General features: G+C 38.7%; 1 protein-coding gene across 1 annotated transcript in view; it reads left to right on the top strand.

Annotated features, from left to right (window-relative positions):
- The window catches only part of foxj3 (forkhead box J3), a 155,435-nt gene that overhangs the window by 100,089 nt on the left and 37,263 nt on the right, over positions 1 to 18,083 (top strand). The window contains exons 3-4 of the mRNA XM_022682452.2: positions 819 to 893; positions 15,481 to 15,564. Of these exons, the coding sequence (XP_022538173.2) occupies positions 819 to 893; positions 15,481 to 15,564 (159 nt within the window). The remainder of the gene's footprint in view (positions 1 to 818; positions 894 to 15,480; positions 15,565 to 18,083) is intronic.

The raw sequence follows: 18,083 nt of genomic DNA, 5'->3' as shown, positions 1-18,083 counted from the left end.
AAAGGGACAGTGTGTGATATTTTCCTACGGATATGTAAAAAAATAACACTATGTATTGTTACTTTTAATAGTATTTTTTATGTTTGCATGATTATTAGCGATATATATTTGCGTCAGTTTATGTGCGTGCACTCAAAGTTCAGTTTTTATCATGATTTTGTTATTAAAAGTTCTGTTTTTATTATGATTATTATTATTAAGTTTACATTGTTTAAAAAAATAGTTTAGTTTTTTGACAGTTTGAGCATTTCTTATTCCTCACATTTCTCAGTGTGTTTTTTTTTTTTTTCATATCAGCATGAATTTAGTTGAAAATTGCAAAACTCTCTTGAAATATTGTGATTTGTTTTACCGTTTTCCCTCAGAATGCTATTTCCTCTGTTAGCTTCAGGTTTAAATGCGAGCGTTTCTCTGTATCTGTGACGAGCGTTAAAAAGCTGATGAGTTGGCTTTTCTTTACTTTGCTTAATCTTATTTATATCTATAATATTTTATTATTCCAGCCTCTCGCCCCGTCCCCGCTCCGTATTGTGGGGTTTTTGAAGTGGCATATCGAGATAAATCTCTTTAATATAGTGTTGAGTGTGGTGCATTGAGGAGATGATGAGATATAGGCCCGTGTGTGTTCCCTACACAATGGTGTTTTTATTTTTTCTGCAGACGCTCTGCCCTTTCGGTGCTCCGGCAGCGGCGGCGTGTTATTGGACTGTTGGCTGTATGGAAATGAGCTGTAATCTGGTGCTGTATTGTGGAGCGCTGTGACTCATGTAGCGTCATTAACCTATTAAACTCATCCCTGCGTTTCTCTCCTCCCACAGAACTCCATACGGCACAATCTCTCGCTGAACAAGTGTTTTCTTAAAGTGCCTCGCTCCAAAGATGACCCGGGAAAGGTAAGCTCCCCCGTTTCATTATTCCTAAAGATTTTATTCCCTTCTTTCTTCTTCTCCTCCTGATTACTGACTGTACTTCTGTAGTTCTTCTGCACTGATTAGCACTGATTAGCATTATTAGCGTGGTGAGGTGTTGGTGTGTTTTGTGCTGGTATGAGGGGATCAGATACAGCAGTGCTGCTGGAGTTTTTAAACATTGTTTTTAACTTACTATGTCACAGGACCTCGTAGCCCTGCGATACAATACAGGACATTTTAACCCACAGGACATCATAGCCCACAGTATATCACAGGACGTTGTAGTCCACAAGACATCACAGCCCACAGTATATCACAGGACGTTGTAGTCCACAGGACATCATAGCCCACAGTATATCACAGGACGTTGTAGTCCACAGGACATCATAGCCCACAGTATATCACAGGACGTTGTAATCCACAGGACATCATAGCCCACAGTATATCACAGGACGTTGTAGTCCACAGGACATCATAGCCCACAGTATATCACAGGACGTTGTAGTCCACAGGACATCATAGCCCACAGTATATCACAGGACGTTGTAGTCCACAGGACATCATAGCCCACAGTATATCACGGGACGTTGTAGTCCACAGGACATCATAGCCCACAGTATATCACGGGACGTTGTAGTCCACAGGACATCATAGCCCACAGTATATCACAGGACGTTGTAGTCCACAGGACATCATAGCCCACAGTATATCACAGGACGTTGTAGTCCACAGGACATCATAGCCCACAGTATATCACAGGACGTTGTAGTCCACAGGACATCATAGCCCACAGTATATCACAGGACGTTGTAGTCCACAGGACATCATAGCCCACAGTATATCACGGGACGTAGTAGTCCACAGGACATCATAGCCCACAGTATATCACAGGACGTTGTAGTCCACAGGACATCATAGCCCACAGTATATCACGGGACGTTGTAGTCCACAGGACATCATAGCCCACAGTATATCACGGGACGTTGTAGTCCACAGGACATCATAGCTCACAGTATATCACAGGACGTTGTAGTCCACAGGACATCATAGCCCACAGTATATCACAGGACGTTGTAGTCCACAGGACATCATAGCCCACAGTATATCACGGGACGTAGTAGTCCACAGGACATCATAGCCCACAGTATATCACAGGACGTTGTAGTCCACAGGACATCATAGCCCACAGTATATCACGGGACGTTGTAGTCCACAGGACATCATAGCCCACAGTATATCACGGGACGTTGTAGTCCACAGGACATCATAGCTCACAGTATATCACGGGACGTTGTAGTCCACAGGACATCGTAGCCCACAGTATATCAAATAGGGGTGGGAATCGTTTACTATCTCACGATTCGATTCGATTCCGATTTTGGGGGCCACGATTCGATTCAAAATCGATTTTTGATTCAAAACGATTTGATTTATAAAAATTTCTGCTTCTGGCTTATGAATCTTATTGAAAAAAACCCTCCATAATATACACTGGTCCTGGAGCAGGTAATGTGTTACAAAAACAATAAAATGTGCAGGAATGTGGGTCCTCAGTGACAGAGGAATCACTGGGATATCACAATGACGTTAATGAACAATAAATAAATAATAAATAACACTGCTTTATTACCAGGCTACTAGCGGTGGTGTGTAGGTGACGCTGCTGGGCTGATGTGATGATAGCAGTGGAGCGCTAAAGTTCAGGAGCAGCTGCTGATTAACTAGTTAATTTAAGGTCGTTGTATTTCTTCAGAAAGGGGGCAGGAGGTGGAGAAATTAATTCATATGGTCCATTCCTTAATTCCTCTGTGATGGGGAGCTGAAATTAGCTCTGATTAGCTTATTGTTATTTTTCCGTTCCGCCTTAAATGCTGCAGCCCGCTGCCACCTGTTGCATTATTTAAGGTGGAACTGGAAAGTTAGCTAGTTAGCTAGCTAACAGAAACGGAAACTAACTACTAGCGATCTTTTTTATGCTTGTTATGAAGCATTCTGCCATAAAACATTAAAACTACACGTTAATCTAAGGTAATATAGTGCTTGTTCTGCCATCTTACCGGTGATTCTCATACACCTACGCTCTGTGTGGGTCTGACGGTAAGTTCAAACTGCAGCGGCCACTTGTCGCTTTGGGCAGTGGGAGGCGGAGCGAAAAACGCTTCGTGCCGCTGCAGTGTGAACTTACAGTGAGGGGTAGGGCCAAGGGAAGAAATGGGATTGGACCGAGAATCGATTTTGGGACATTTTAAATCGATTCTGAATCGTAGTAAATGAGAATCAAGATTCTTATGTGAATCGATTTTTTGGCACACCTCTATTATCAAAGGACATTTAACCCACAGGACATCATATCCCACAGGACATCGTAGCCCACAGTATATCAACGGACATTTTAACCCACCAGACATTGTATCCTACAGAATATCACAGGACATTTTAACCCACGGGACGTTGAAGCCCACATTATGACTCAGGACGTCGTAGCCTGTGGTATCACAGAACGTCATAGCCCACAGGACATTGTAGCCACCAGTATATCACAGGACCTCGTAGACCATAGTATATCACAGGACATCGTAGACCATAGTATATCACAGGACATCGTAGACCATAGTATACCCCAGGACATCGTAGACCATAGTATATCACAGGACATCGTAGACCATAGTATACCCCAGGACATCGTAGACCATAGTATATCACAGGACATCGTAGTCCAAAATATATCACAGGACATCGTAGTCCAAAATATATCACAGGACATCATAGCCCACAGTATATCACAGGAAATTGTAGCCCACAGGACATCGTAGCCCACAGTATATCACAGAACGTCATAGCTCATGCTATATTACAGGACATCTTAGCCCGCAAGATGTAGTAGCCCACGGCATATCACAGGGTATCGTAGCCCACTGTATATCACAGGACATCGTAGTTCAAATATATCACGGGACACCATAGTCGAATGTATATTACTGGACATCGTATCACACGTTATATTACAGAACGGCGTCACCCACTCTACATTACAGGACGTCGTAGCCCCCATTATGGCGCAGGACATCATAGCTCACACGACGTGGATATATCACAGGGCATTGTCCCTCACAGTACATCACAGGAAATTGTAGCCCACAGTATATCACAGGACCTCTTTGTCCTGCTCTGTGTTGGTTTTTCTGTCCTGTGGGTCCTGAGTATTGAGGAACGGGGTGAAATGAGGAGAATAATAAAGTAAACAGGGAAACAGAAGCACAGCTACAGTCTGTAACTATAGTAACGGATGCAGAAACGAGGAAGTGGTGGTAATGGTGTATGTTAGTGAGATTGCGTTGCTGCGCTGTGTGTAGGGTGTGAGTGATGCCTTGCGATGGTATTGTTGCAGGGTTCTGCAGTAAGGGAGGACTGCAGGCTGCAGGTTCAGGTGCAGTTTGGGGGATGTCTGTGTTGTGTTGGGGGTAGAGCTGCGCGAGAGGTGCGAGAGGTTTAGAGATGTGGTGAAAGTGCTTTCTGAACGTCTCTGAGGGTCGAGAGCAGGAGGCACTTCAGCAGAGCACTTAGCGGAGTGGAGGGAAGTGCAGCACCTGCTGCTCCTTCAACCTGCAGGGCACGGCCAGGCCACGCCTGCTGACCAATCACAGCCCAGCTGACCAATCACAGCCCTGCTGACCAATCACAGCCCTGCGCCCTTTAGCTTTACTGTCGGCCTGGGCTATGTACTGTTTATTTATTTGTACAGTACAAATAGTCTAAAGTTTGGACACACTTCTTCTCTTCTCATTCAGTGTGTTTTTTAAATGATTTTTACATTATAAATTTAATATTAAAGACTATATTAATGCTCTACAGGAACACATGCTGAATTATTATTTATTTTTATTTATTTATTTTTATTTTTATCTCGTTTCTCCGCAATTTACAAGACCAATTACCCAACTCAATCATTAGGACTCCCCCTATCACATGTGAAGTCTCTGAATCTTTTTACACCTTTTTTGCCAAATAGCATCACAGGAAAGCACAGCGACTCGGTTCTGATACATCAGCTCACAGACGCAGCCTTGTGCTGATCCACATCACCCTAGGAGTGATGAGGGGAAAGAGAGAGTGCCATCTACTGTACCCACTCCCAGCTGCCGGAGCTCTCTCGGGGCTCCGGCAGCTGATGGCAAGCTGCATGACCGGGATTCGAACCAGCGATCTTCCTACCATAGTGGCAGTGCTTTAGACCTCTGGACCACTTGAAACCTTTGCAGAAAGTGCTAAACAAACCGGAATCTGTTTTCTACTTTAGATTCTTTTAAGTAGACAAGTAAACATTTAGGAATAGTTTTCTCAGCGTCTTGAAGGAAGGAGTTCCTGGAGGTGCTGAACAATAGCTGCTGCTTTTCCTTTTCATTAAATCATCATCTCAATTCATCAGCTTTAGATCAGGGGATTAATGTGGAGGAAAAACACTTTTTTAATCTTTACTACAGAATTACATATATGTGTCCCTTAATCGTTTTCATCTCTTTAATATTAATCTACAGTGTAGAAAATAAAACCTGATGGAAATTTAAAAATATATAGAACAGGCATCCAGATGTGATTTCTGAATTAAACAAGAGTTTTTAGAGGAGTTTTATCTACAGAAACGTCTATCAGAGAGATACATCAGTATATTCCTCGGCTTCACTGTGCGAGTTGTGTATTAGTCATATGTTGTTAGTCATGATGGGAAGAGGAAGTACAGAAGCAGCAGAGTTTCTCTAAGTTTCCTCTAAACACACAGAAAAATGCACTTTCCCACGCCAACATCTCACTCCCCTGTCTTAACATCACCTTATATTACCTCATCATCAACACTGGTGTAGCGCTGCAGTTACGGAATAGGAGTTTAATACGTGACGCACTTTAAGACTTTAAATGTTTATATCCTGCAAAAATTCCATATATGTAATTAGAGGTGTGCCATTTTGTATCGTACGCAATAATATCACCAACATTTTTGAATATGGTGAATGATATTAATATGGTGTCATATCACCCACCCCTAATTATCACATCAGGGTTCTACTTTTTAATTTTTTTTTATTTTATTATTTATTTTTTTTTTACTGTTTTTATCAAAAGAAAAATTCACACTGTTCTCATTTCCCATTATATATTTACTAGATAAATATATAAATATCATTTATTTACTTTATTCCTGGATATATGAAGATATTTGGAGTGCATTATTATTAGTATCATGACCAATAATTCTGGATCATTGACCTCTGTTACAAATCTGATCAAATCAGTTAGAGGTGTGCTAATATTTTTTATATTTTTTTAGTGTTTTTGTCATATCACCAAAAGTATCGAAAATACCATGAAATATCATAATATTATTTTAGGGCCTTATCGCCCACTACTAATATGTTATATACATATATACAGGCAGAGTGTTAAATCTATAATAAATCTATAATTGCTGGTATTTGATTGTTTAGGAGTATTTTATTCTCTTCAGTAACACACATGCAGTGAAGTATCGTAGAGAATTGTATTAATATATATATATAGAGTGTTACAGAATATTAAAGCATTAACTTTAATAAGTCTAATTTTGCAATATAAATTATAAAAGTCTAAATCACAATATAAATATTTCACACACACAAATATAAATATTTTTCTGATGTTCTTTTCTTCTGTATCTAATTTCTAGTTCATATGGTGATAATAGTCGTGGTAATAATAATAATAAGAATTCTGTTATCATAAAAAAAATTAGCATCACAAAATTATAGCGGTATTGTGTGCGAGACAATACGACAAAGCTCTAACACTAATATATATATATTTTTTTTATTGAAAAAACAAAAATCATTTGTAAGAAGCAATTGATAAAATCATAGACATGTTTATGGCCTGGATGGTTTTGCAGTTTCTGTTAAAAATGTATTATTATATATATATATGTAACATCATATAACATCATGACATGTTGGATTATTGATGTCTGATAAAATCTGGTGCAAATCCTTGTATTTTAATACTAATATTAATATTAATAATATATATCACAACATAAATATTCATGGTTCATATGGTGATAATAGTCGTGGTAATAATTATAAGAAGAATAATTCTATTATCACAAAATTGACATCATAAAATTGCAGCGATATTGCGTACGATACAATTCGACAAAGATCTAACACTAATATATATATTTTTTATATTAAAAAGAAGCATTTGATAAAATCGTAGATATGTTTATGGTCTGGATGGTTTGTGCAGTTGGATTATTGTTGGATTATTTATTTCTGATCAAATCTGGTGCAAATCATTGTATTTTTAATAAAAATACTCTGATAATATATATTACAACATAAATATTTAATTTTGTTTTCTAATATCTAGTTCATATAGTTGTTATATAACAGTTGTAGTAATAATAATAATAATAGTAAGAATTCTATTATCATAACAAAAAATTGCATCACAAAATTTCAGTGGTATTGTGTAGGATACAATACAACAAAGCTCAGACACTAATATATTTGTTTTAATATTTAAAAAATGAAACAAATCATTTGTAAGATTTGCGTTTGATAAAATCAGAGATTGATGGTCTGGATGGTTTGTGCAGTTTTCGTCTAAATTCGATTATTGTATCATTTTAAGTTTTGTATGAATCATTTTTTAGTTTCAGTTTTTTTGTCATAAAATCGTAAATTATACAAAAACACACACACACACTCCTGTGCGCACGCACACACACACACACACACACACTGACGCGTACGCACTCAGACTCAGACAGTGAGGTATAAAGAGTGGTACTGAGGCATGTCAGAGGACGGGGACTGAATGCTAATTTCATGTTTTGCTGTAATCCTCTGATATTGACACTCCTGGGAGCTGCTCCACTAAATACGAAATAATCTATTGCTGTATGGATTCGACGGCGAACGCGCGGCCAACAAGCTTGCATCCCTAATGTTCAATTTGGAATTTGCCTCTCTCGCCGCCCCCCGAAGAAAAACTTCAAAGCCGCGCGGGGCTCTCTGATATGTTCCATCAATATTGTAATACGGCAGGAATCCGCGGCCTGCTGCTCGCCGGAGATAGTAACAGGAGCGTCTCGGAGAGAGATGGAGGAGAAGATGATAAAACCCTGCCTCAGTATTCATGCAGGAGGAGCAGAGTGAGGACACTTAGCATCGCGCTAACTCCGTCAAAATAACGCTTTAAAACTCGGACTGAATCGTACACGCTCGCTCCGGAGTGACCTTCATTCACAAGCACTGAAGCTTTTACAGCTGAAGAATTTACAGCTAGGTCTGTGTTGGCCGTTAGAATAGATTAATTGATTGATGGATTGATTGATTAACATCAATTAACAGCAACTCAATAAAAAAAAATCTGTTATCTATATTAGGGCTGCAACTAATGATTAATTTAGTAGTCAACTAATCTGATATTTTTTTTTTTCGATTAGTCGATTGGTCAACGATTATTATTTCTGCCATCTCTAAAAACAACAGAAAAACAGCTAAACATGAGATTTTAAAGGCATTTAAATGTACTTATGTTGTTTTAACATGGAGAGTACTGATATTTAGTGAATAATTATGTAATCTGTTGTGTTTGGGCACTTTTGGAGACGCAGACTAAGTTTCTTCTGTTTCCAGCACTGTAATGCAGTACTGTTACAATTTAACGATTAGTCAACAATAAAATTTGTACTCGACAAATATTGTCGATTATATCGACTAAACGCTCTAGCCCTAATGTATATCTAGGTCTCATGACTAAAGCCACAGCCCACCTAAATACAACAACAGTGGAGGGAAAGGGTTAATGGAAAACATAACTGCAAATCTACAATTAAAAACAGACACGTTTCTTAAAAAAAATATATATATATGCCCAGTTTTTATTGTTGGAATTGTATAAGCACTTAGAAGGAGATAAAGTTAGAGTAAAGATCCATGGACTGTTTAGTAAGACGTATATTATACCTGTGTTGTCTTGTAGGCACACATTTTTATACATATATATATATAATTTTATTTCTAATTTTTTTCCCATTTTCTCCCCAATTTCCCAAGCCAAATACCCATCCCACTCATTAGGACTCCCCCTATCACTAGTGATGCTCCAACACCAGGAGGCTGACACATGTGAAGTCAGACTCCACCCTTTTTTGAACCGAGTAGCATCACAGCGACTCGGTTCTGATACACCAGCTCACAGACGCAGCCTTATTCTGATCCACATCACCCTAGAAGTGATTAGGGAAAAGAGAGAGCACCATCTACTGTACTGTACCCACCCAGAGAGAGAGCAAGCACAACTGTGCTCTCTCGGGGCTCTGGCAGCTGATGGCGAGCTGCATGACCGGGATTCGTACCAGTGATCTCTAGATCATAGTGGCAGCGCTTTAGACCGCTGGATAACTTGGTGCCCTTCGAATAAGACAAAAGACAATTTAACATTCAGGACAGTGCAGTTTCAATACGGTACAATAAGATATGCATGTAAGCATTACTTCATTGTCAACATTAATGCACAATATAAACTAAATTTTTCGACTTGTTCTGGCTGCTGCGCCTGCGCAGATCTCCACAGCTCCACTTTCCTTTTTCCAAAAAATGATTTGATTACATGACGTATTACAGTATTAACCATGAGATTCTTTACACTTTTTTGTTAAATACTGTAAACGTAACAATTTATTTTATAATAAATCTACCAGAATACAGAAAAATATACTTTATATAAATAATTATGCAATCAATCCCCTTAAAGCTTCACAGTAGGTAATAAACTGCCGTATTGATATGTTTATATATATATATATATATATTATACGATATGACACTCCCCTGTGATGGGTAGATGTGTCTTAATTGACAGGGAAGCTTATTGTTGTGCGGTAATTTCTTGTATTGTGGTGTTAGGTTATAATGTATAATCATGTTTTTAAGGGAATAATATGATATATAATCAGTTTGAGCAGCGTTGGTTGAGGCGTGTGAATGGTTCTTGTGTATTTGTGAATAATGTAAGTGCTGGTTTCGTGGGTTATGTGTTTTTTGTGAGTGTTTTTTTCCTGCCTGGTCTCGGGGGACGGAGTTAAAGTAGGCAGAAACTTCCATCCCGAGGGTTTTCACTTTAAGATTTTTCAGCTAATTAAAAGCAGCAGCTTCCCTTCATTTCCTGTGTCGGAGCGGCGGAGCCTGGCTTCAGCTAGAGATTCAGTAACTGATTGCCATCGTTCTCCCTCACCTTCAGCCGTCCTTCCCCAACTCGCCGTCATTATGCGTCTGTACTTTCTGAGGGCGGCGGCGGTGGTGTTGGTGGCGGTGGTGGTGGTGCGGGGAGGATTCTCCCTGAGGATGGCGCTGTGGAGCGGGTCTGGGGGGGGGGGGATGTGCTGAGGGAGGGATTAGGGGTGAGTGATGAGGTGGCGTCTGGGTGTCAGTAAGATGATTGGATGCTGAGGAGCAGGACTGATCTAATCTGCATTACTGTACAGCAGCACCTCCTCGCTGCCTCTGGCATTAATCACTGCTGCTGGATTGTTTATGCATTATTTCATTATTCCTGGGTTTTCTCAAGATAATCGCTCACACGCTTGTGGCTTTGCGACTTCGTTTGGGAGCACTTAATTTAAAGGGAGGTAGAGTGAAGTTCTCTCGTTCTCCTCTGGTTAAATTTCTTAGAAATTAATGATTAAGTCACAATACGTCCAAATAGGTCTAATATAGAGGTAGTGTGGTGCAGAATAAGGTTGAGGTAAGGTAGAGTGAAGTGTATGCACAGTGAGGTATAGGTTGATAGTGTCAGGTAGAGTGAGGTAAAGGTAGTGAGGTGGAGCGATGCACAGTGAGGTAATGTGAGGTAAAGGTAGGTAGAGTGAGGTAATGGTAGGTAGTGTGAGGTAGAGTGAGGTAAAGGTAGGTAGAGTGAGGTGGAACGATGCACAGTGAGGTAAAGGTAGGTATAGTGAGGTAAAGGTAGGTAGAGTAAGGTAATGGTAGGTAGTGTGAGGTAGAGTAAGGTGGAGCGATGCACAGTGAGTTAATTATAGGTAGAGTGTGAGGTAGAGTGAGGTAAAGGTAGGTAGAGTGAGGTGGAGCGATGCACAGTGAGGTAATGTGAGGTAGAGTGAGGTAAAGGTAGGTAGAGTGTGAGGTAGAATGAGGTGGAGCAATGCACAATGAGGTAATTGTAGGTAGAGTGTGAGGTAGAGTGAGGTAAAGGTGGGTAGAGTGAGGTGGAGCAATGCACAGTGAGGTAAAGGTAGGCAGACTAATGCAGATTAATGTTGAGTGTTGAAGGGGGTGAGGGTACAGGTGAGGTAGAGGTCCACAGTAAATGCTCATACTAAACTACATCTAATTCTAGGAAACATTAGTGAAGCCAAACAAAGTGCTGAAAAACCTTCCAGAACATGAAATTAATTGAGACTCAAGTCTAATTTAGATTTTAATTTTTGAGTTTCACATCGATATCAGGAAATCCAGCATCGTTATCACACAGAGTATTATCACTATGTATCGCACAGTCCTAGAGCATCGCTAGAGCATCACTAGAGCATCACTAGAATTATTCCCCCTGTATTTTCACCAGATCATGTGTCACACATTCAGGGCTTTTATTTTTTCTTCTTTTGTGCTGATTTAACCGCTACCTCTCCATCTCTCACTTCTTTCTGCACACGATTTTCTTTTCATTAGTCTGAGAGATTTAATGGCGTTTTCATCAGGAACGCCTCAATAGCGATTAAGTCGGCTGAATGTTTAATTAATGCGCTCGGTTCAGCGCTTCTTCGCCCTGCTGTTTCTGACATTGGGTGACCGCTGCAGAGCGATCATCATCTGACCAGAAATGTTTTCACATTCGGATGGATAATTGTTTAGTTTGCTGTTTTGATGGATGTTTATTATGCTCCATCTTCCCATCAGGCCATTTCCACGACCCTGCTCATTAGCTCCCTACAGGGCATTTTAAGGCGGGATGTGAGGGTGCGTTTGAGGCCAGCGATTGGCTGGAGAGTTTTTCTGTGAAGCTGTTATAACAAGTGGTATCATATATTCAAAAGTGCTGATTAGGGCTGGGAGATATGGCCTTAAAATAAATATCACAAGTGCTTTTATGATAATGTTATTCTTGGTAATTTGACAAAACATTGATTAATTCAAGAAAATACTACTGCAGTAGTATACATATATACATATATAATACATTCAGTAGAAGCAAAAAAAATCTATAAACGTTTGTAGTAGTAACTTACCAAGACTTTTTTTTTTTAAACAAAATTTACCAAAAAATGAAAAAATAATGTAATTAGACAACAAAGCTCCACACAACTAAAGTACAGAATATTTAATGGTGCATATACAGCTCTGGGGGAAAAAAAATAAGACCACTTAAAAATGATGAGTTTTTTTTTTATCTTACCAAATTGAAAACCTCTGGAATATAATCAATCATAAAGTTATCCAAAAGCAGTGTGTAAGACTGGTGGAGGAGAACAAAATGCCAAGATGCATGAAATTAAAACCAGGGTTATTCCACCAAATATTGATTATTTCTGAACTCTTAAAACTTTATGAATATGAACTTGTTTTCTTTGCATTATTTGAGGTCTGAAAGCTCTGCATCTTTTTGTTATTTCAGCCATTTCTCATTTTCTGTAAATAAATGCTGTAAATTACAATATTTTTATTTGTAATTTGGGAGAAATGTTGTCTGTAGTTTATAGAATAAAACAACAATGTTCATTTTACTCAAACATAAACCTATAAATAGAGAAACTCATAGCAAAATCAGAGAAACTCATTCAGAAACTGAAGTGCTCTCTTTATTATTATTTTTTACAGAGCTGTTTGAGTATGTATATGTGTAAATGTTTATTGGTGTAATATTGCATTAGCAGTGCTAGTTTGTGGTGATGTACAGCACAGGGTTTATCAATTAAGAAATATATAGCTGTCTCGTTACTGAACACTTTTGTGTATCTTCTCCAAGCTTTGTACTTTGTCTTACAAGACCCTGGTGAATCAGGACATGTAGAGCATGACTGATTTTATTTTATTTTATTTTTTTTTTCCCTTCCCAGCATCTATCAGTACCCACAATGAAAACTCCAACAAAAACAAGTGTATTTCTTCTACATTTAATGTTCAACCTGTGCACCCTACACTTTGTCTATAATGTTCAGCACCAGTATGAACACATCCTAATCCGTTCCTGAGCCGTTCTTTAGGGTTTACGATGTGTTTAATTCTGCTGTTTATTTTTGCCTTATTATTATTATTTATATATAATAAATTGTGCATCCCGCTTGCGTTGGGCTCTTCTCCCAGCTTTAGCGTAATTTTCTGCACAGGTAATTTTTTTAAAGGGCTTGATCTGGCCTCCTCCCGACGATTGAGATCTTATCACGCGTAATATGAAATATTTAAAAACAAAGCCCAGGCCTAGGGGTGAGATTTCGTTTTTGACCGCCCCCTTTTTGAGCCGTTGTTGCCTTTGGCTCGGCGGGGTGAGGAGCAGCACTATTGAAAAATAAATTAAATGGGAAGAATGCAAAGATAAATTATTCAGCCAGGGTCTCGAGTGCTCGGATACCTGCAGCGCCGAACCCGGGGCTCGCTATTCTCTGCCTGATTATCCGAGAGCAGAACCTGAGCAGAAAGCCCAGCACCTCTGTGTCCGGCCCAGAGCAGGGCCAATCAATAACGCAGAGGCTGAGGAAGAGGAGGCTTCAGGTGGGGCTTAGCATTTTACCTGCCTCAGCCAAGGCTCAGGAGAGAGAGAGCGAAAGAGAGAGAGAGAGAGAGAAAGAGATGGATGGAGAAAGCTTGGCTTCTCCATGAATGTCTTCCTGACATGATGGGCTTACAAATGAGCTCACTAAAACTTTGATGAGCTGAAAGCTGTACATGATGGACAGAGCTTGAGTGGAAAAGCAACCCCAAATCTAATTCCTGAAAAAATCTGACCTTTTCTCATTGCTAAAACTGAATCGAACGCACTGCTGCAGCTCTCTGATGATTATCTAGCTCGGTTTAAAACTTTTCTTACTTTCCAAAAACGTTTTAGAGAAGCGTACGCAATACAGTGTAGTGTATCAGAGTAACGTCATGCTTTAGAGAAGAATCTGAAGAATTTGTAGCGTTTGGCTCAATAATGCACAGAATAAATGTGATTTTACAGCTTGTTATGGATGCTGCGCCTGCGCAGATCTCCATATTCCCTTAGGGTAGGGGGAAATGGGGGCCCGAAGTGAGTAAGGGGTTTGGTTGTAGGATAGTAAAGTAACCGAGCTCATAACTATTTTCGTATTATTATTTATTGTTTGAAGAAAAAAATCTAAAGAACGAAGACAACGTGGCCACAGAAAGACATAGCTGCAGCATCTGAGAAAAAAAATAAAGATCTTAAAAAGTGAAGTTTAAACAGACTGATGAGCTGAAAGTTGTACATTGGAAAAGTGTATAACAAAGTATAGTGTACTAGAGTAATCCCATGCTTTAGAGAATAATTTGTAGCATTTGGCTTAATAAAGCTCAATATAAACGTGATTTTCCAGCTTGGTGCTGCTGCTGCGCCTGCGCAGATCTCTTACTTTCTAAAAAAATCAAATGTTTTAGAGTAAAGGTTTTAGTATAAACAGTTCTGTGTATAAGTATGACTTCAGTAGGGGTGTACTCTGTCGTATTATATAGTACGCAGTAAGGTATATTGTGACGGAGTAATATCATGCTGTAAAGAAGAGTTTGTAGTGTTTAAATTGGTATGGCTGTTGCGCTTGCGCAGATCTCCACAGTGAGGAACGATAAGACTTTCCTGTCCTCTTTTGGCTCAACGTTTATCCGTAAACAGCTTCCAGGTTGAGCGTTACGAGAAATTTCATTTATATTTCAGTAGTGCCTGGTCTCTGTATTAGTAATGTCTCTGGTCTGGACAACCAGATCAGAATTAATGCAAATTTTGCATCTTTGAGACATTGGCTATATGGATAGTGGAGAAAGGATGACAGCAGTGAGTGAGGGGTTCAGTGGTAGGATAGAGAGTATCTGTTGAGTATTCGTTTTGCTATTTTATTACAGTGAAGTTTTACTTTAATCTACTGGGATTAATTTTTTATTTACATTTAATTACAATGTAACAAACAATGTATGATACATTTGTTTTTTTATGTTACATTGTTTCATTATTTTGTGTCTTTATTGTATACAAAATCTTAGAGTCTTTGTAATTGACTGTAGTTTATAAAGCAGACAGATGTTTACTGATGGTTTTGTTGTTTAGCTGTTGTTTCAAATGAATGTCTGAACTGTTATATTTGTGCTCAATAAATGTTTTATATTTATTTTGCTGCAGTAATAGTATGTTTAGTACATGAATTAAAACAGATTTCTTTTATGTTTGTCTTTTCATATTACCATGAATATTATCACAAAATCTTATTAAAATGATATTATTAAATGTCTGTTTGGCCCAGCTCCCAGTATTTGAGTGAGTTGTGAGGTTTTGGCGCTGATGCTGAGTTTCCTGTTGTTGTGGTTTGCAGGGTTCGTACTGGGCGATTGACACGAATCCTAAGGAGGACACGTTGCCCACGCGGCCCAAGAAGAGGCCACGGTCTGGAGAACGGGTAAGAGTGTGTGTGTGTGTGTGTGTGTGTGTGTGAGTTGTATAAATTGTGTGTGTGTTGTATAAGTTGTGTGTGTAATTGTGTAATCTGAGGGACCCCCTGATGGTCAGTTTTTAGTCGTTCGCACATTATGTGGCCGAATGCGGCTCATTAGCCGGAGTCTGGGAGAGATCAAAGGTCTGAACACAGTCAGAGTCGCACAGAGTCGCACAGAGTCGCACAGAGTCGCACAGAGTCGCACAGAGTCGCACAGAGTCGCACAGAGTCGCACCTGAATGTTACAGAAGCTCCTGGGAGTTAAAACATAGTAGAGCCTTTACACTAAGCTTTTTTTAGTGTGTAGAATGTTAAAACTGAGCATTTTTAGGGTGTAGAGCATAAAGGCTGAGCTATTTTTAGTTAGGAGTGAGTTAAAACAGCTTTTTCTAGTGAATAGAGCCTTTAAACTGAGCCTTTTTTAATGAGTAGAATGTTAAAACTGAGCTTTTTTTAGGGTTTAGAGCATAAAGGCTGAGCTATTTTTAGTCAGTAGTGAGTTAAAACAGCTTTTTTTTCTAGTGAATAGAGCCTTTAAACTGAGCTTTTTTTAATGAGTAGAATGTTAAAACTGAGCATTTTAGGGTGTAGCGCATAAAGGCTGAGCTATTTTTAGTTAGGAGTGAGTTAAAACAGCTTTTTTTTCTAGTGAATAGAGCCTTTAAACTGAGCCTTTTTTAATGAGTAGAATGTTAAAACTGAGCTTTTTTTAGGGTTTAGAGCATAAAGGCTGAGCTATTTTTAGTCAGTAGTGAGTTAAAACAGCTTTTTTCTAGTGAATAGAGCCTTTAAACTGAGCTTTTTTTGTGTGTAGAATGTTAAAACTGAGCATTTTAGGGTGTAGCGCATAAAGGCTGAGCTATTTTTAGTAAGGAGTGAGTTAAAACAGCTTTTTCTAGTGAATAGAGCCTTTAAACTGAGCCTTTTTTAATGAGTAGAATGTTAAAACTGAGCTTTTTTTAGGGTTTAGAGCATAAAGGCTGAGCTATTTTTAGTCAGTAGTGAGTTAAAACAGCTTTTTTCTAGTGAATAGAGCCTTTAAACTAAGCTTTTTTTAATGAGTAGAATGTTAAAACTGAGCTTTTTTTAGGGTTTAGAGCATAAAGGCTGAGCTATTTTTAGTCAGTAGTGAGTTAAAACAGCTTTTTTCTAGTGAATAGAGCCTTTAAACTAAGCTTTTTTTAATGAGTAGAATGTTAAAACTGAGCTTTTTTAGGGTGTAGAATGTAAAGGCTAACCTTTTTTGGTTAGCAGTGAGTTAAAACAGCTATTTTGGAAGTAGAGAACTAAAACTGAGTTTTTTTTCAGTAAGTAGAGTTTAAACTGATTTTTCAGAAAGTAAAGTGTTAAATCTGAGTTTTTTTGTGAAAAGAGTGACAGCTGAGCTTTTGTAGGGAATATATAATATAATTTTATGAGTAGAGCATTAAAACTGAGCTTTGTTAGTGAATAGGGAAACCCTAGCTTTTATTTTAGTGAGTTTTTTTTTTTTACGAATAGAGCGTGAGTCAGATTTTCAGAAAGTAGAGCATTAAAACTGCGCTTTTTTAGTAAGTAGAGCATGGTTAAAAAATACTGTACGGGTTCACAGCACGTGTGGAGTTTTTAATTTTAGTCGTGCTGAGCTTTTATATTTAGTCGTATAGAGCTGTCTTATGAGATCACTTAAAAATTTAAAAAGAGTTTTTTTTATTTGAACAAATTAAAATCCTCTGGAATATAATCAAGAGGAAGATGGATGATCACAAACCATCAAACCACCAAACTGAACTGCTTGATTTTTTACACCAGGAGTAAAGCAGCATAAAGTTATCCAAAAGCAGTGTGTAAGACTGGTGGAGGAGAACATGATGCCAAGATGTATGAAATTAAAACTGTGATTAAAAACCAGGGTTATTCCACCAAATATATATATATATATATATATATTTATTTGGAATTTGGGAGAAATGTTGTCTGTAGTTTATAGAGTAAAACAACAATGTTCATTTTCATTTTACTCAAACATAAACCTATAAATAGTGTGTGTATAAATATATATTTTTAAACACACTGGCACACAGTCATACAGATGTTTGCTGTTTTGCTCGTTGCGACTTCGCCTTTTATATAACAGTCTCTCTCTCTCTCTCTCTCTCTCTCTCTCTCTCTCTCTCTCTCTCTCTCTCTCTCTCTCTCTCTCTCTCTCTCTCTCTCTCTCTCTCTCCAGCTTATCTTGTAAAAGAGGGGCCAGCTTATTAATAAACTATGCCCCGGGCTGCTATTACATACATTGCATTCTGCAGTCTGTTTTTTAAGCAAACATCAATTAATGCAGAGTTTCAGCGCTGGTTATTTTCAGCTGGAGCTTTTTGGCTTCATTATTTATGAGCGGCTGCGGCTGAAACTCGCGGCTGCCGGCGGCTTCCAGCTCGACCTGCCTCAGAGGCATCTTACATCATTTTGTCCACCTCTGAGTAGCGGAGGAGATCTGAGCTCCTGTC

This window comes from Astyanax mexicanus, chromosome 24, assembly GCF_023375975.1.
Source record: "Astyanax mexicanus isolate ESR-SI-001 chromosome 24, AstMex3_surface, whole genome shotgun sequence".
NCBI lineage: Eukaryota > Metazoa > Chordata > Actinopteri > Characiformes > Acestrorhamphidae > Astyanax > Astyanax mexicanus.
Note: the sequence above shows the minus strand (reverse complement) of the source record. Positions and strands in the feature narration are given on the sequence as shown.